This window comes from Polyodon spathula, chromosome 5 (assembly GCF_017654505.1).
Source record: "Polyodon spathula isolate WHYD16114869_AA chromosome 5, ASM1765450v1, whole genome shotgun sequence".
Lineage (NCBI taxonomy): Eukaryota > Metazoa > Chordata > Actinopteri > Acipenseriformes > Polyodontidae > Polyodon > Polyodon spathula.
Window position 1 is genome coordinate 46,756,187 of NC_054538.1, and position 20,016 is coordinate 46,776,202.

At 38.7% G+C, this 20,016-nt stretch overlaps 1 protein-coding gene across 2 annotated transcripts in view; it reads left to right on the forward strand.

The window, feature by feature from the left end:
* Positions 1 to 388: 388 nt before the first annotated feature.
* Positions 389 to 20,016, forward strand: part of fdft1 (farnesyl-diphosphate farnesyltransferase 1) — a 48,522-nt gene continuing 28,894 nt past the window's right edge. The window contains exons 1-3 of one of the 2 annotated variants that reach the window (XM_041250661.1): positions 389 to 620; positions 2,903 to 3,000; positions 17,836 to 18,019. In XM_041250661.1, coding sequence (XP_041106595.1) covers positions 522 to 620; positions 2,903 to 3,000; positions 17,836 to 18,019 — 381 coding nt within the window. In that variant the 5' untranslated portion in view covers positions 389 to 521. Of the gene's footprint in view, positions 621 to 988; positions 3,001 to 17,835; positions 18,020 to 20,016 lie in introns of both variants that reach the window. The other variant, XM_041250660.1, reaches the window with a different exon arrangement.

The window sequence follows — 20,016 nt, forward strand, 5'->3', positions numbered from 1 at the left end:
TTTAGGTATGAACTCATTTTCATTGGCAGACACCGGACAAACACAAAAACGGAAAAAAAAAATATAAATAAAGTAACATTTACAAAATAAAATGGAAAACTTAGAATACGGAGAGCGATGTCAGATAAAAAGACAGCAGCTGTATATAAAAGCAAATGAAGAATTATAAACATTGCACAGAATAACAAATATATCCCCGTTGTGAACGCACCCCATTGTCATACTAAAACCCGACCTACTTCGTCAGACTGCCAATTGAGACGGGACATCACACCAGGCTCTTCTTTATCCTATTGGTCAATCTATTCTGATCCCATAGCTTCCGACCTAACAGGAGCGTCAGTCCATCTGACGTAAATATCCGACTGCCTGACTTGGTGTTCGGGGGGCGGACCGGGGTAGGCGCTGGAAAAAGAATTAAATTCTGAGAGTTTAGGAGAATACTTACTGTATTCCTAGTCCTGGCAGTATAGCCGAGGAACACCTGACGATATCCGACATACTCCAACCAATACTGCAAAATGGATATCCTAAAATCACTGGGTCACCCAGAAGAAATGTACAACCTTTTCAAATTTAAAATGGGAGGGTGCCACACAGTCATGCCGAAATTAGATTATGTGAGTATTTAAAAATTACTTGTGTATGTGTTTTTTTAAAAATCATTACTGTTAAATTGTGTTACGTTCTCCTCAGGGCGATTTGCAATTTTAATAAAATCGTAGGGAAATATAAGTATAAACAGTAAAAAAAAAAAAAAAAAAAAAAAGAAAAAACCAACAAAAAAAAAATGGAATAAATAAAACAAATGTGAAAAAAAAAGTATTCTGATCAAAATATTCGTTACTACTACCAGTAGGATTTTTACTGGCACGAGGTCACAAGAAGTGGGTCATATAACCCCACTAGTGGCACTAAAACGAATACAGTCAGTTTTGTAGAAATTTAAGATTTGGCTTTTTTATTTCATTGTTTTTTTTTTTTACAGACAGCTGTTATCAAATTATGTGACTGAAATCATGATTTAGGAGTGGCAGCTTCTTTCTACCTAGAAGCATCTTTCCTCTCATAAGGATGGAAACATGATTCATAAAGTGTCATAACATTTTTACATAACATAACAGTTAAGTACAGGTAGGGCTCTTCCATGAATCCATCATTCAAAGGGGATGTCTTTAATTGAAACACACTGTAACACTCATTAATAAATATGGGATACACAATGTTGTTTTCTGGAGCATTTCCTCTTTTAAGTTTCAATATCAGGCTTGCAGGCTTCTTCCCTCTTAAAGCCTTCTTGCCATTGTGTGACACTCTGAACTGATCTGAAAAGCTTCTGCATCTACCTGCAGCAAAGTGATTGTATTAATAACATCTTCAAGATCTATTGGAGCTGTAGCAGAAGCAAAACTAAAGAGTAGAACAAACTAAATCAAAACTCCATATACTTCTGTTTTGTTGATACATTTCCCAGCACACACTGTACTCACAAGTTCACATTTTTTTCTGATTGTATAACTGCAGCAATTTTATTCTTTTCTCAAAGACCTTGATAAATGTGGCCCTTTAAGAGACTTGTTATTGGGAGATAAGCAGAAGGCCACAGGGCAGAACCAGGCCACAGCCTATAAAAATAATACCAGGCAGGAGTTTCTGTATGTGATACTGCAGGTGCTGATAAAGGAAAAGGGAACTTGTGGTGATTAGTGCTTTTCTGTTACAGCCTAAAATGTTAGGATTATAATTGTGCCTACTTTGCTCTACACAAGAGAATAAAGATGTGTGTGTGTCAGTTCAAATTAAGATAGAGGCAGAGTTCAAATGAACACACAACCATGGAGTTTTTGGGAATCCTGTCTCCCAGTGGTCTTTAGAAGAGACAGACAATTCCTGTCAACTGCAATTCCAGCAACAAGGAAACCATGCAGATAAAGGATGGGGCCAGCTGAACAGTCTTCATTTCAAGCTATTAACATTTAGTATGTTAATTTTACTATGGAATAATATGTTCACTAAATGTGTTTCTTTCAAGAAAGAAAATAAGGCTATTATTTTCATATTGTGGTGTTTGCATTACCCTTGCTTCTGGGTTTTAATTGTTGGCTTATTCCTAACCAGTTTATAAGCTTTACTTCTTGATGTACTCAATGCAAAAATAAACAAGCAAGAAAGACCACCCAAGGCTGGTACAGTATGCCAAACGCAGATCATTTATCCCTGAGCTAGTAGTCGCTGTATCTAGGTGTTGTCCTCCCTCCCAGCAGTTTTTGTGCTGCAGTCATTAACACATTGCTTTTGGGCTGTGTTTTGTTTGTGGGGGGGTTTATTGGGAAAAGTGTATGTAAAGGAAAAGCATTCTAGTTTGAATGCTTTTGTGTTCATTTTAGGCGCTGGCTCTTCACAGACAGGCTACTCTGGATTTAAGCCTGACTGAAGCAGACAACTAAAAACTAAAACTGAATTTGTGGAAGTCAGCAGTGTGTTTCTGTGACTGGCCAGCTGAAGGGGTGTGGTGTGGAGAGCTGTAGTTTGGGGTTTTGTGACGATTGAGGGGGAGGTGTATTCACAGCCATGATGAGTGCTCTTACGCGCAAAACAACATAAACATTGGTTAGACAAGCGACCCAGTATGACTGCAATGGAGAAATTGCTAACAGACTTATGATACTGCAGGGGAACCCTCATGGCCGGTCCCAGCTGCAAAAGCGCCGTGTCATTCTTGCTGTTCAAACGAACACTGTTGGTGTCGCCTCGTAGCGAGGCTGCTGCCGCACGGTTTGTGTTCTCAGGTGGAAGGTTAACAGAGAGGGGGGCCCTGAAAGGCAAAAGGGCTGCCCGACCTGCACCGCTGCAAGTGGCTGGCTGTTATCGACACCCCGTCTTTTTGTGTTTCTCATGCCAGGAGTCGATGAGTGAAAGTCTACGGACCTGCTACGGCTACCTGAACCAGACGAGTCGTAGCTTCGCCGCCGTCATACAGGCATTGGACGGAGAACTACGGTAAGTCGAACGACACTTTCAGGCCCTGTCCACATTAGAGCAAAACATTTGACAACTGAGTTCAAAGCGATGTGATATGAACTCTAGCCTAACAGTGTTAAAGCGTCCAGATTGCCGTAATGAAACTGGGTTAGTTTAACTCCCCGAAAAAGTTGTTTGTTGTATCAAGGGAGCAGAACGGAGGAGCTAAGAGAGAGTGCCTAAGTTTATAAATGGGTGTAGTTTCCCAAGCCACAATAAATAAATTTGATTGGCTTTTGCAAAAAGGAAAAATCTGGGGTGGATAAGTCGTTGTTTAATTTAAGTGGAAATAAAGACCTTTTATTGCTAATATGTGATATAAGATCATTTCAGAAGTTTTGGATACATTTTAAGCTTTGTGTAAAACATTAACATTGTCTGACTACCGATGGCATTTGACAAGAATAAATCCTCCTGTATTTTAATTAAGTCTTGTCTTAATCTAAATTCTCGTCCGTATGTGCAGACAGTATATAACCTGTTTATTTTGTTTGTTCTTACTCGCTGTTCGAAAAGGTAATTTAAATATTACAGGTATTTAAATAGTTATAATTGTCATCACAATTGGGACAATTGAGAAGCGACAGCGCTCCTGGGCTAATTTGTGGCTAATGTAATTGTCCCGTTACTTTTATTATAGCAACTACACTCGGACCTGTTATAAATAATGCTTAGTTTGTGGTTATGTATTCTATTACCTGCTAGGCCTAGTAACATTATTATAATTGTATTAAATATTCGTGTTAAGTATAACTTTAAACTGCGTATAAGTCAGTTGTGATTTAACTCAATTACTTTGATATTGCTTTTGATTGGTGCAGTAGTGGGTGATTGCAGCCCTACTTTTTTTTTTTTTCTTGGTTGGAATGGGGGAAATGGTTGTCTCTGTAGAGCAGGGGTCTCAAACTCGCGGCCCGCACACCGCTGCAATCCGGCCGGCTAAATAGTTACACAAAAGTAGTTTAATCTGGCCCGCATGGAGCTGCATGCGTAAAACTCGAGTATAGTTGTAAAACGTGTGTAGGCGACGTTGTGCATTGTTTATGGTTAGTTCTGTTGTAATGCGTTGCTACCACTTTAAGAACTGTCGCATTTGCTACCGTAAATTGACACAGTCGTGGTTTACAGCAGAGATCTATACAGACCGACATGTATTCGGGAAGAGCAACTGAACTGACAGCTTGGTGACAGTGAAAGTTTTTTATGCCATAATTGACACAAGATAACTGATCAGATCTAAACGTTTTTTTTCCGTTGAGTCAACATCAGTACAAAAAAATAAGAGTGGCGCTGAGACTATATGAGCTGACACCCTGGGATCCTTCAAGAAGCTGCTTGATGAGATTTTGGGATCAATAAGCTACTAACAACCAAACGAGCAAGATGGGCCAAATGGCCTCCTCTCGTTTGTAAACTTTCTTATGTTCTTTCTTATGTTCTTAACTACTCATCGTAGCAGTCACTCGAAAATATCATACAGGGAACCCCCTACAAACGTAAATAAGCAAATAAATGGATCAGTCAAAATGAAAAATTCACCACGAACACAGGAAATTTCACGAAAATATATATATATATATATATATCTATATAAATATATATATATAATAAATATATATATATTATATACTTGTGGAGTACACTTGATTTGCAAGGAAAGAGTTGCCGTTTTAAAATAGTACAATATTAAACGGCACTATACAACAAATCATGCAGAGCAGTATGATAAATATCGTAGAGAAGAGAGAGAGAGGACAGCTTTGCAGTTAAAGAAAGGATTAGTGTTGCAGGAACAGCTTTTTCAAAAAGTGAGTCAGAGGCAGCAGTTTTCAAGTATGTATGGCTGCAGACCCAGGCTGAGCGCGACCTCCCATCCCTCTCAAGACTCAGGATGTGACATAGAAGACTCGCCTAGGCTGTGACGTTCCCATCTGGGGCGTTGAGCTTCCGTAACAACAAATTGAAGGTCGTATTAGCCGCTTATTAGTTTTTAAGGGAAATTAAGAAACGTGACAGATAACGTTAACGTTAACAGTCCTTGACTACAAATCAACCCCTTCACTGCCAAATATATACACCCTACTACCATGTTACAGTGAGCAGTAAACCACTAGTCCTCTAACATCTCTCACTTCCTTAAGGAATATGCCCATGTCCTTTTGTATTTTTAAAATAAAAACAAAACAGGAATTGGAAGCTGGAATTTGCAATATACTTAATACACACAAATAAATAAATGAGCAAGAGTCACAACAAATAATATATTAAGAGAACAATGCAACATGCTGTCTTATACTTTATTGAAGCAGGGTTTCCATGCCAACTTCAAATTGCTATTGTTAACAAAGACTGACACATAAGATACCCAAATTGTAATATACACACTCCCCCATGTAGACTACAGCCACAGAGCATATCTGTATCTATGCACGTACTTACCATTGCAAAATTATATTCATTTTATTTTTTACCTCAAGCAGATTGATGTTGCCATGATATGTTTCTTTTCTAAGACTTTCTCAGAAACCTACATGCAATAACAAATATGGCGTACACTGTACTACACTTAAATAAGAATGAAAACATACAATTATCTGAATGGATCCTTGACTTGACTTTGATCCTTCAAAGAAAGGCATAATTATTAATGAAATTGACGAAATGTCTTCCATTAATTCAAAGTTTTTTTTTTTGTTTGTTTTAGCTACTTTTCCTTTATGAGACCACAACGAGAATACACTGGAGACACCACAGAGAGTAATACTTGGTTTATCTGTGGGAGGCTGCAGTCGCCATTTTTTTCCCCCATTCTCAGCTTCCTGTGCATTTACCTGTTAACATATGGACAGCCTTAAACCTTTAATTTCATGTAATTATTAATTAAATACTTTTCCATGTATTGGAAGAATCTTATGTTTTGTAAGCGTTATTCATAATTATTGAGAATTTTGAATACACAGACTAATACCTGGTCTCTTTGTAGAACAAATAGTCTCTTCCTCTAGCAGAAAGGCGGCCTTTTTCTGTCCATTGTGCAAAACGTCTTCCATGGCTATTCAACATAAAAAGAAAATATATACTTAGTATATCAATACAGTGTTAATCATTATTTATGAAAATAACAAGAGGTAACAGAATCTCACACCTACCTTCCAAGGGAGAAGTTCTCCATGAGGAGTACACACCACCACTTACGAATAACCGGCATGTCTAACAAATGATAGAAAATAAATATTGATTTCATATTCTCATTCTGCATATTTCCTCTTGAAATCTACTGCATGTTTGTGAGCACTCAAAGTAAAATCAAAGGCTACATCCGTTGTAATGTAAAAGGCATGCTATAAAAATAATTAAACAATACATTAGCATACATCACAAACCAGAGTTTTATTACAGAAATACCCTGTTTATTTACCCACTCGCCATCAACATGAAAACACCACAATCGATGCCTGTGTATTGCTCTGGAAGTTCCTGTAAATTGTGATTGTATGAGTACATAGAAAATGACAACAAACATCCCATCCTTTCCCTTACAACCAAGTATATATGACTTACTCTTAGGCCAGTTATGGTTGTCCAAGGTCCTTTGACAATCAGCTTTGCCAGATTGCTGTAAATACACAAAACTTGTTAGTTCTACATGTTAGTTGGTGTGTTGGAAAATTAGTGATTTATGAAAAGCATGCATAAAACACAAACAGTTAGTATTGTGTAATTGGAAATTATATAAACATGTACGGTCTAAAACAGAACCACCATGAACATCTTACATTAGTGTAAACTCTGAATTGAAGAAACAATTTGCAAGGTCTCCCTATTAGTTTAAAAAGGGTTTTCCCCACAAATCTCCATGCTAGGTGGCCCACATAAGTCTTTCTCTTACCACCTAAGGGGGACATGCCCAAAAAGCCACTCAAACCTATTTTGTATGAAATTGACCCCAAAAACATGTTTTGTTTTTTCATCCATCTATCCCGCAATCGCCCAACCCCTGTGTGGCCTCACCACCTAATCCATTTCAAAACCCAGGGAAAACCCTGTTAAAGTATGATACTGCATTGAAGCACTACAATGGAGCAACACAACAGTTCCATTTTCTTGAGGAGAAACCTGTAGTATGAACTCAAAACTCTAGAACAAGAGTTGAACTTTATATTCCAAAATGAATGAAGCTGCGGCACCCCCCCTTTCCAGCTACGGGATCCCCCTCTACAGCTGCGGCTACCTTCTTTCCAACTGGTGATGCCGCTGCTTTTTCAACAATCGGTTCATCCTGGTTGCATGCAGAGTGCAAGTGTTTAATGAAATTATCTTTCTTGATGATTGTCTGTTGACAACGGGAGCAATGAAAACGTTAGCTAATGCTTGATAGTTACGTTAACTTAATGTTAGCTAGCAACTTAAATTATACGGACAGAATATGTCATTTGAGCGACACTGAGAAAATCAAAATATGATGGAAAATAAACCAAATAAGTTACTGTTTTCGGGAATCGCATCACTACTTCTGATGACATCTGAACTCCTCACGTGACTGGGGGGGGGGGGGTTATGAGCACGCAGAAAGGCTCAGAAGGAAGGCTGAGAGGGAGGCAGCCATACCCTTCTCGCAGTTTTGGCAAGTTATGTGGTCAGTGAAATGATCGCTAAGTCTGGGAAGTCGTTCACTGATGGTGAATTTATTAAAGACTGTATAATCAAACTATCTGAGGTCGTATGTCCTGACAGGAGAAACATTTTTAGCAATATTAGCCTGTCTGCAAATACAGTAGCAGAGCGTATTGTTGAGCTTTCTAAAGATCTTGAGGAGCAGCTCTGCGAGAAAGGCAAAGCATTCCGTACATATTGATGAGAGCACCGATTTGGTTGATATTTGTGAGACGTGTTGATGATAAATTTCAAGTCACTGAAAAACTGCTAAGCTTGTCAACAGTGCGTGGTAGAACAACAGCAAGTGAGATCGTTCAAAACCTAGGAGATGAACTAGAATGTGCTGGTTTGCAGTGACATTCTTTAGCAGGTGTAACAGCAGATTAAGCCACAGCAATGACTGGGAAAAAGAATGGGTTGGTAGCGCTTGTGCAAAAAAAGAACAAAACGCAGAGCAACCAGTAGCATTGCACTGCGTCATTCACCAGCAGGCACTGTGCAGTAAATCTTTGAAGCTCGACAAGGTTATGTCCTTTGTTGTGAAATGTGTGAACTACATTTGCTCCAGGGGCTTGCGGCACAGACAGTTTTGTGCTTTTTTGGAGGAAATTGAATCCAAATATGGTGACTTGCTGTACTTCAGAGGTGCATTGGCTAAGCAGGGGCACTGTTTTAAAGAGATTCTTTGAGTTAAAAACAGAGGTGAAAAGGTTCATGGAGGAGATTAATATGCCTCTGTCAGAGTTTGGAGACACAAAATGGATGATGGATCTTGCTTTCCTTGTTGATATCACCCAGTGTTGAATAATCTAAACCTGAAGCTACAAGGTCCTGGTCAGCTTGTTACAACAGTGAAGATTGAAAGCATTCACAACTAAACTGAAACTGTGGAAAAATCAGATTTCAAACAGTAATCTCACCAATTTCCCATCATGCAAATCACTTCTGGAAGAGCTGGACATTGAAATGCAGTTCAGTGGTGCTGAATACACTGCTAAACTTGAACTGCTTTTGGAAGAATTTGATCAGCGGTTTGCAGATTTCAGAAAGCAAAGAGTAAGCTTCCAGTTGTTTGCTGATCCATTTTTAGTAGACATGGAAGCAACACCAAGTCATTTACAGATGGCGCTCATTGATCTTCAGTGCAACCACCTTTTGAAGAATAAATTCAAGGAAGCTCAAGGAGATGTCACACAGTTCTTCAAGCAGCTACCACCATTTTTCCCACAGCTTTTGCAAAAGCTTAAAAAAAAATCATGGCTGTTAGGTAGCACATATATTGTGAGAAACTTTTTTTCCACTATGAATATAAACAAGTCAAAATATAGAACAGAATAATCTGATACAGTCAGAGGCCGAATATCAACAGGCTCACAGAACTGAAGCATTGCCAGGTGTCTGGCAAACACTAAAAAAATCTTTGGCAAACCCAAATTGTAAAAAAGTGTAATACTTCATGAAAGAGTTTTTTTTTTTTTTTTTTTTTTTTTTTTTCTTTTTTAACCAATACCGTCTTGGGTGATGTCATTGGCCCTACGTTAGGATATCAGGGAAGACATTGGCCCGCATGTAAATAGAGTTTGAGACCCCTGCTATAGAGGGTGCTGTTTTGTTGTTGTTACTTGTTAATTTTAATGTGAGAAAGCACACTGTGACATCACTGAAAGCAGTAAAATGTTGAGCTTTTGCCTCAAACGCAGATGTTTGTATATGCAACATCTGGTGTTTATTTATTAATTTATTTTTTTAGACACCTTTGGTTGCTCTGTGGCACGATCAGTGTGGAACTATGAAAGAAGCTCCCAGTGGTGGTATCGTTAGGTTATTACCATAACCCTGGTTCCCTGAAAAAAATGACAACCATTACCGAATGGGAAGAGCCTTTCTGACCCGTCAGTCACTGAGCATATATATAGAAAAGCTGCCCTATCAGGGCCCTGCTGTGAGGGGGAAGTCCCTCCCACCTCCTGCTGAAGAGGGACGTCTCACAGTAGCATATCGCCATTTTCTCTCTCACCTCACTGAGACAACACCTAGATTGCTTTGTGCTGGAAATTGGCTCATTTGTATAATGAAAACCTGCAAATTGGATTCGGTATGGCAAGCTACAATATTATGAGTATTTCTGAGATTGCTAATTGCCTTAGTCTCTGTTGGAAAACATGGATTGAGAATTGATTAGGGGTTTGCTATGCATGTGGACTAGCAGAGCTATACTGGTGTTCTTTTCTGAAAAGAGACTAATATTGCAGATAGCAGACTGTTTGGTTCAAATTGCATGTACTGCTAACCACTGATAGAGACGATGCGTCTACAAACTGCCCAACAATGACTGCAAGCTAATGAGATAACAATGCTGTGGACTAGAAGGGAACAGGCTCTAGACTTCAGAGAGATCAAAAGAGATAATCCCACTGGCATCAATGGGGGTCGCAAGGAGATAACAAAAGGCAGATGTATGGACCTTTTGTCTCCAGGAGTGTGAAGAATGCACTGAGTTCAGAGGTTGTCACACTAGACCACACACACAGACACACACACATTAACACTCACACAATAAATTAAATTACCTTGACCATTGGTTAATGTCAGAGAAAGGGGAGGTGGACCATCTATACAGAAGGGTATTTAATGTCACGCAAACATTGTAATTTTGAGTGTTGTTTGTCCTGTACCTGGGACCAGACTCCCTGCATATTTCAATAAACCTGGCAACTGATTGAAGAAAAGGACTCTGTGCATTTTCTTGAATCTGCTTACTCACCATCTATTTTTCAAGTACTTCAGTCTCGCTTCGGTAGACTCTACTGAATGGAGTTAGAACATAAGAACATAAGAAAGTTTACAAACGAGAGGAGGCCATTCGGCCCATCTTGCTCGTTTGGTTGTTAGTGGCTTATTGAACCCAGAATCTCATCAAGCAGCTTCTTGAAGGATCCCAGGTTGTCAGCTTCAACAACATTACTGGGGAGTTGATTCCAGACCCTCACAATTCTCTGTGTAAAAAAGTGCCTCCTATTTTCTGTTCTGAATGCCCCTTTGTCTAATCTTCCATTTGTGACCCCTGGTCCTTGTTTCTTTTTTCAGGTCGAAAAAGTCCCTTGGGTCGACACTGTCAATACCTTTTAGAATTTTGAATGCTTGAAATAGGTCGCCACATAGTCTTCTTTGTTCAAGACTGAACAGATTCAATTCTTTTAGCCTGTCTGCATATGACATGCCTTTTAAGCCCGGAATAATTTTGGTCGCTCTTCTTTGCACTCTTTCTAGAGCAGCAATATCTTTTTTATAGCAAGGTGACCAGAACTGCGCACAATATTCAAGATGAGGTCTTACTAGTGCATTGTACAGTTTTAACATTACTTCTCTTGATTTAAATTCAACACTTTTCACAATGTATCCAAGCATCTTGTTAGCCTTTTTTATAGCTTCCCCACATTGTCTAGATGAAGACATTTCTGAGTCAACAAAAACTCCTAGGTCTTTTTCATAGATTCCTTCTCCAATTTCAGTATCTCCCATATGATATTTATAATGTACATTTTTATTTCCTGCGTGCAGTACGTTAGACTTTTCTCTATTAAATGTCATTTGCCATGTGTCTGCCCAGTGTCTTGTCTAGATCATTTTGAATGACCTTTGCTGCTGCAACAGTGTTTGCCACTCCTCCTACTTTTGTGTCGTCTGCAAATTTAACAAGTTTGCTTACTATACCAGAATCTAAATCATTAATGTAGATTAGGAATAGCAGAGGACCTAATACTGATCCCTGTGGTACACCGCTGGTTACCACACTCCATTCTGAGGTTTTTCCTCTAATCAGTACTTTCTGTTTTCTACATGTTAACCACTCCCTAATCCATGTACATGTGTTTCCTTGAATCCCAACTGCGTTCAGTTTGAGAATTAATCTTTTGTGCGGGACTTTGTCAAAAGCTTTCTGGAAATCTAAATAAACCATGTCATATGCTTTGCAATTATCCATTATCGATGTTGCATCCTCAAAAAAATCAAGCAAGTTAGTTAGACACGATCTCCCTTTCCTAAAACCATGTTGACTGTCTCCCAGGACCCTGTTACCATATAGGTAATTTTCCATTTTGGATCTTATTATAGTTTCCATAAGTTTGCATATAATAGAAGTCAGGCTTACTGGTCTGTAGTTACCTGGTTCAGTTTTGTTTCCCTTTTTGTGGATCGGTATTACGTTTGCAATTTTCCAGTCTGTCGGTACCACCCCTGTGTCAAGAGACTGCTGCATGATCTTGGTTAGCGGTTTGTAAATTACTTCTTTCATTTCTTTGAGTACTACTGGGAGGATCTCATCCGGCCCAGGGGATTTGTTTATTTTAAGAGCTCCTAGTCCCTTTAACACTTCTGCCTCAGTTACGCTAAAGTTATTTAAAACTGGATAGGAACTGGATGACATGTGGGGCATGTTGTCAGTATCTTCCTTTGTAAAAACTTGTGAAAAGTAATCATTTAATATATTTGCTATTTTTTTTCTTCATCTATGATTTTGCCATTTGTATCTCTTAAACATTTAATCTCCTCTTTGAATGTTCTCTTGCTGTTATAATATTGGAAAAACATTTTGGAATTGGTTTTAGCTCCCTTAGCAATGTTCATTTCTATTTCTCTCTTGGCCTTTCTAACTTCCTTTTTGACTTGCGTTTGCAGTTCCGTGTACTCTTTCTGCGTACTTTCTTTTTGGTCCTTTTTTAATGCTCTATAAAGTGCCTTTTTTCGCTGAATATTTTTTTTAATTGATCTATTAAACCATTTTGGCAATTTAGTTTTACATTTAGATTTGTCTACTTTAGGGATGTAATTGTTTTGCGCCTGTAGTACTACATTTTTGAAGAACAACCATCCTTCTTCTGTGGGTGTTTTCTCTATTTTACTCCAATCTACTTCTGAAGTCTCTTTCATACCTTCATAGTTTGTTTTTCTAAAATTGTAAACCTTAGCTTTAGTCATTACTTTTGGGGTTTTAAAAAACACTTCAAATGAGACCATGTTGTGGTCTGAGTTTGCCAGTGGTTCTCTGACCTCTGTTTTAGTTATTCTGTCTTCGTTATTTGAAAAGACTAAATCAAGGCATGCCTCCCCTCTAGTCAGTGCCTTGACAAATTGTGTTAGGAAGCAGTCATTTGTCATTTCCACCATTTCAATTTCATCCTTCGTGCTACCCACCGGGTTTTCCCATTTTATATGGGGGAAGTTGAAATCCCCCATTAGCATGGCTTCTCCTTTGCTACATGCATTTCTGATGTCATTGTATAACAGATTATTTTGCTCACCATCTGAATCTGGCGGTCTATAGCATGCTCCTATTATTATGCCCTTTGAATTTTTGTCCGTTATTCTGACCCATATTGATTTTGCTTTATTTTCTTTGTCCAGGTTTAACACCTGGGCTTCAAGACTGTTTCTTATGTATAGCGCTACCCCTCCTCCTCTTCTATCCTGCCTGTCTTTTCTATACAGTGTATACCCACAAATATTATATTCGTCCCCATCACTCTCAGACAACCAAGTTTCAGTAACACCTATCACATCATAGTTACTTGTTAGTGCAGTAGCTTCAAGTTCTAGAATTTTGTTTCTGATACTTCTAGCATTTAGATAAATACATTTAATGGTTGTCTTACCTGAGTTGTTGTTCTTGTTTTGATGCGGTCTCCCTTCTGTTTTTTTCTTGATTTCTCCCCCCTTCCTTTCTAGTTTAAATGCTTCTGAACCTGCTCGAGGATTTTTTCTGCAGGTAGACTGGTTCCCTTGTTATTTAAGTGCAGTCTGTCTCGTCTATACAGATAGTCCTCATTGTAGAATGTGGTCCAATGATCAAGGTAGGTGAAGCCTTCTCATGTGCACCACGTCTTCAGCCATGCGTTTAGATTAATTATTTCCAGCTGTCCATATGGTCCTTTGCAAGGTGCCGGTAGTATACCAGAAAATACCACAGTTTTGGTTTTCTCTTTTAATTTCCTTCCTAGCTCTGAATTTGTTTTGCAGGGATTTTGGTCTGTCCCTTCCAGTGTTGTTTGTACCAATGTGGACGACTACTACCGGGTCGTCTCCTGTTCGTTCTAGGAGCCTGTCCACGTTCTCAGTGATGTGCTTGACCGAGGCTCCTGGAAGGCAGCACACTGTTGTATTAAAGGGGTCCAAACTGTGAACTGAACTTGCTGTGTTTCTCAATATGGAGTCCCCAACAATCATGACCTCCCTTCTTTTTACTGTCTTGTCACCACTGTTAATAGGGTCCTCGATGTTGTTCCTTTCATTCTCTTGTTGTTGGTTCTGCTCATCAGTATTCTGAAGTGACTCAAATTTGTTGGTTGTTTTGATTTCTGGTGGTTGTGTTTGATGAAGTTTCTTTTTTTCCCTGCTTGTGCCTACTTGAACCTAGCTGTTCTGACCTTCTATCTCCCTGGTGGCTTTCAGTCTGTTAGGGGTGATGCAGACTTCCATGAATTGTGGGTGTGCCAGTTCCTCAAGATCCTGTTGCTGTCTCACTTCTTCCAGCTCCATTTCTAGCATGCTTACTAGTTTATGCAAATCCTGGATCACGCGGCACTTTACGCACACTTGGTTTAGCTCCGCTGGGTTTTCTCGGATTTCCCTTCTCCGATGCCAATTGACTCTGCTCCAGCTACCATCCAGCTCGGGCCTACGCACCCTTCTCAGTCTTGGGCTCTCTTAGCGCTTACCGTGCTCCTCTTCGGCAATTGACTCTGCTGCAGCAGCTCGGCGCTGACACTGATCGGTGCATCACCACCTCGGCGGCGACTACGGTCACCAACGCCCGTGCACCATGTCAGTGCGCTCTGCAGGGTCCTCCGCTGGTTTTCACCAGTGCAACGAGTGTGCGGCTGAACTCCCATAGGAGGATGGGCTGTGTCCGGTGTTTAGGACCGGATCACACAGCCCTGGGTGATAAACAATTTTACTGTTCCGGTAGCTATTCTAGCAGGTCTAGCTGGGTAATGAAACCATACATCAATTACGCGGATTCAAAGAATGGTTGTGGAGCCTGTCATTGGACGTTTGAAAGGGAGATGGAGGTGTCTTCTTAAACGCAATGACCACACTGTAGAAGATGTGCCTTGTCATCGGCGCATGTTGTGTCCTTCACAGCACGTGAAACAAAAGCAGAGGAGTTCCAGGCTTGCTGCTTTGCTGAGGTTGACATACCTACTTTCGAGCAACCAGAAAACAAACAGGTCCTCCAAGATGACACGTCCCTCGCAGAGCAAGGTAGAAAAGCAATAATCATACGACACTCGCTGGCAACATGTTTCAAAACAAAAAATACCATAATAATAATTCAAGCAGTTGCTGTCGTGGCAGGCACATTAAAAAAGAAGAACATTTTAAACCTACACATTTGATTTTAGTGTTCAGTGGTTTTATTATTAATTATATAGTAGCCTATAATCGATCTTATAACAACATTTAAACACAGATTTGTAATTTAGTTTTATTTTTAAAGTATTAATCTTTAATCTGGTTTACCTTTTTTGTAAATAGTTATAAATAGTAAATAGTTTTGTAAATATGAAATTTGCCCAATAACAAGGAGCGATAAAACAAAGTAGACAGTGACTGACAAAAAGTATGTAGTCATTACAATGTAACTGATGTATTTGTTCTAAATTATAAACCTTACTTTAGTGTGTTTTTATTAACACATTATTTTTTATATATATTTAAACACAATATTAAATGGTTAAAACTTGTTAAAATGAAACTTTCAAAACAACATCAGTGTACAGCCTTTTTTAAACTAACTTAATAGCAGTAAACACCTGCTACATTATCTTGAACTTTGCAGAATACGTTTTTTCACAAGTTAGTCCGCGTGACTTCATCGCAAGGTGACTCATGGTGAACACTGCCATTAAGTGCCCCACCATAACGAACTGTCTTGTTTCTGGCTGCTGTGGGGACCAGTCTGAAATATACTGAAGCAAGATCTGAAACGTATTTGTGTTCTGCAGGGCTTCAAAACGCCTGACTCTTTCCTCCATCTCATGGTCTGCCTGGGCTTGCTCATTCTCCATCGGGAGCATCATTCTATGTTGCTCAAGAAGCATGGCACGAGTAGGTTCCATGACTCCTCTACATATTTTTTTTTTCTTTCTTAGGTTTGGAAGGGGTTCCTTAGATGCAAGCCTCATACTTGGCCTGTTGGTTGCAGAAGCAGAACACGATGCTTCGGTAGCATCAGGTTCAATTGATCCATCTGCACAAGAGACACCTTCACTGTCACAGTTGACGGAATCGTTGGGTTCATCCATTGCTGTTAAAAATAAAGTATTTGTTCAACAGCAATTGATATAGAATGTAGAAAAAAATGCAGTGCAGATTATAAAGATCAAAACATAAATCCAACCCAAGGGCACCATGGCAATTTCATACATAAAATACCAAAAAAGAAATAGAGAGCCTGTTATGTTGATGAAATTGTAATTCAAACAAACACAAATCAATGTTTTCTAAGTGATTCACACTCTAATTGTTGCAAAAATAAGATTTTTTTTTATACCATTTGATTTTTACAATGGAAAAGTGACCTATATTTAATTTAAAAATTACAAACTTTCATAATGAAAAAATACAAAGGGTAATTTGACAAAAAATAAATATTCAAGGTATTTATTTTTTTACTAAACTCGGTCACACACCACTGACTAATACATAGGTTAGACTACAGGTTTAGATACAGCCTTAATACAACAGCACAAATAATCTGTGTTGGTTAAAGGAAAGTTTAAAAAAAAAAAGATCGATTTTTTCAGGCAGACTGGCTGAAGATGTACCCATGGCTGGAATTTAATAACGATAGTGGTCACATGAGTTCGGTCTGCAGTGTCTGCACAGCTGTAGTTTGCTAACCGCTGTTATAAAACCTGTACAAACAATACAGCTTTGAAAAAAATAAAAATAGAAACTTGGTCAGGCAATGGAGAGTGCTCTGCATCACAATGATGAACAGCTGGATGTACAGAATGTTAGATGTTTACATTTGAGAGTCTATATAGTTTCACAGTTCTTGAAATTTCTAATTGCAAAGCATTTACAGTTTTGTTATGGTGCATTACTGGGCACTCGATTTAAGGGAAAAAAAAAAAAAAAAAATGGTACACTGTTTAAGCATACACATTCTAACCCCTTTCGTGAAAGCACACGTTTTATAGATAAAATGCAGAACTATGTAAGGTATTGAGAATGTATTGCACAAAATTACAAGAAAACAGAAATCGATGCCCTTCTCAAGATTGTGTTTCATTCACTATTTTGTATATCCTGCTGCTGCTACCAGCTATTTTTTTATTTAAATTTTTTTGGTGTAAGAATTATATAAACTAATAATTATCTACTTATTGTGTGTTCCGAATTACAAAACAGCAACGGTCATTGAAATTAGGGCCGTAGCCAGCTATGAAAAATCACCAAGGCGCTTGTGTATAGTAAGTTACAGTGTGTACGGGGGGCAAGCCCTCAAAGCTCTACCTAAAATGACGTAATAATTTTCACAACCTGGTCCTCTAAACTAGTATTGTTTAGAAATGTTCAAATTTGCATAAACTGGTGCACTAACCTGCAGTTTACAAGCTGCTTCCACTAGCTGTTTAGAATTGGAATATCAGTAAGCTGGGTTCACTAAGTGAATTTATTATTCCTTGGTTGTTTTGAAGACATTCAAACATGTTTAACTAACATAGCTGTTAGTTAAACATACAAATCATACTTTGTTAAAATCATATTAAACTGTATTTAGGCTGTCTTGCACGTAGCAGGTGCATGTCTGTTTGCATTACAAAGTAGCTTAAATAAATGGTTATTACTGAGTTAAACTGTGTTTCTTTCTGTGGCTAGTAATTAACTTTATATCTGAATCTTAAGCTAAATAGCTTAATGGAAAACTGGTTTGGAGGTGAACAACCAGCTAGACTGTTAATTTTTTATTTTTTTTCAGTTACATATTGCATGCAAGAATTTTTCAATCTCTCTTCATTCATTTTTGCATTTCAGTGTAATATGTTTCATGCCTAACAGGTTCTTCCACTGTCGCTCCTCGGTAGTAACTAGCTTGTCATATGTTTCTCAGTCTTTTTCGTTATACATTGTATTATGTTATCTTCTCAGCCATGCGGTGTGTATCTTCTACCTGGTGCTTCGCGCTCTGGACACAGTGGAAGATGACATGAGCATCCCCCTGGATAAGAAGGTCCCCATGCTGCACAACTTCAACAGCTACCTGTTCCAGCCAGACTGGAGCTTCAGTGAGAGCCAGGAGAAAGACCGTCAGGTTCTGGAGGACTTCCCCACGGTACCAACAGTGTGTGTGTGTGGGTGGTGGTGGTGGTGGGGGGGTGTTAATATAACTGCTGTTTAAGTTGCACTAGACTAAATGTGCCTGTGACCTTGACACTGTCTCAAAATGACTGCTACATTGAGGATGTCATGTGACTTTTTGGTTTCCGGATGATTGCCCTGATTGAGCTGTGCAATGTAGACTTCATAGACTGCACCAAACAGGTAAATATACTGTGTAAGGCACTCTAACACGCTACGTGTGTGGGTCGTCGCTGAGTAATAATGAGTCACACACTGGGTGTTGACACGCCGCACAGCCGAACAGATTTAATTAACACAGGTGCTGCCACTAGGGTACTAGCAAAGGTAGCCCTTCTGTCAGATTTAATAAAGAAAACATAATAAAGCTAAAATTAAGTTTGCCACACAACACGAACGCAAGCCTCATTAAAAGAGACTGGGCACGCCCCCATCCAATCCAGACCTCCCGATCAGTGCTGGGCGAGCCTAGCAACTCGACTCCTGTTACGAGTCCCAGCTGCACACATCCATGCAAGAACATACATCCATGTGTACTGTATTATTACCATCAACAGTAACTGCATTAAAATGATTCCAGAGAGGCGTAAGACATTCAGATACTGGATTTGGAGTATTTGATACCCAGGTGTACGCTTTTTAGGACTGCTTTTACCACACTGTCTTTATAGTCCTTGTGGCAGTGTTTCCCTCACTCGGGGTTGTGTGAGAGTGGAGAACAGGAGAGAGACAGAGGAGAGTATTTATAAAAGAAATAACAATTGCTATTCGTGTTGGTAAGCTCCAGCATGGTACTTGTTTGATTTTGTCTGTGTCTATTTGTTTTGGCCACCACGCCGCTTGTTTTGTTCAGTGTTTTGTTAAACCTTTTTATTTTACAATAAACCAGGGCACCGCGCCATTTCATCACTCATCAGTCCTGTCTGTCCTGTGTTCTTCCGGGTCTAACATCACCGCTCAAACCATCCTGTGACAGTCCTTGAGACAGAGTGAAGTTTGCCAAAACACACTACAACATTTGCATCCTAACCTTTTATAGTTTAAAAAAATCAAATCAAATCACAAAATGCACGTTCTGCACTTGATTATTACATTATATGTCCATCAACAAAAGGTTTAGAAGTTCAAAGAATAAATATTAATCATTCATAGCATCTCCTCCAACTTGCATTACATTCTATTTGAGTTTTTGTACTCGGCAACATATCCAACGTGGCACTGACATAAGTTGCTCCCGCCTCCCCCCCCCCCCCCCCCCCCCCTTTTTTTTTTTTGAGACTTTTGAAAAAATCTATGTTTAAAATACTTTTAAAAAAAAAAATTGTTATTTCCTACATGCTCAACACTGATAAAGAAATACACAGGTGTAGTTTCGAAATAACGCTTGTTGGTAACATTTTATTCCATTAATTTACAGCATTTTTCATTTTTAGTTAAACTGCTAATATAAACGCTATTGTTTTTCAAAATTTCTAAATAATTGGTGCAGTGTCAAAATATAGATCTGGCACTACTGTACATTCCAGTAGTAACAGTGTAAACCACTGACAAGTGGCACTTGAGTGGATTTAAAAAGTAATAATTAAGTGCACCAGTAAGTAAAATCAAGTTCTACATTCTACATCACATCTGTAATAATGTATTGTATTTTAGCTCATGAAGTACCCAGACACTTCAAGAACATATCATCTTTGCTTTACTGAACATTTCTTTTCAAAACCATACTTAGACAGTATAGTTCCGTCTGCATTGGCTTTTACAAATTCATTGTATTAAAATTTAAAAGAAAAGTATTAAACAGTGCTGCTTGCATCAATTAAAGCAAATAAATAATTAAAATATGCAACAGTTTACCATCTAATTAATAAGAAGTTAACAAAACATCTTGGTGTTGCATACGGTGCAGTACAATTATATTAAACTTCCAGTTGTACAATGATACATTCCATTTGTTTTGTTAATCAGAACCAT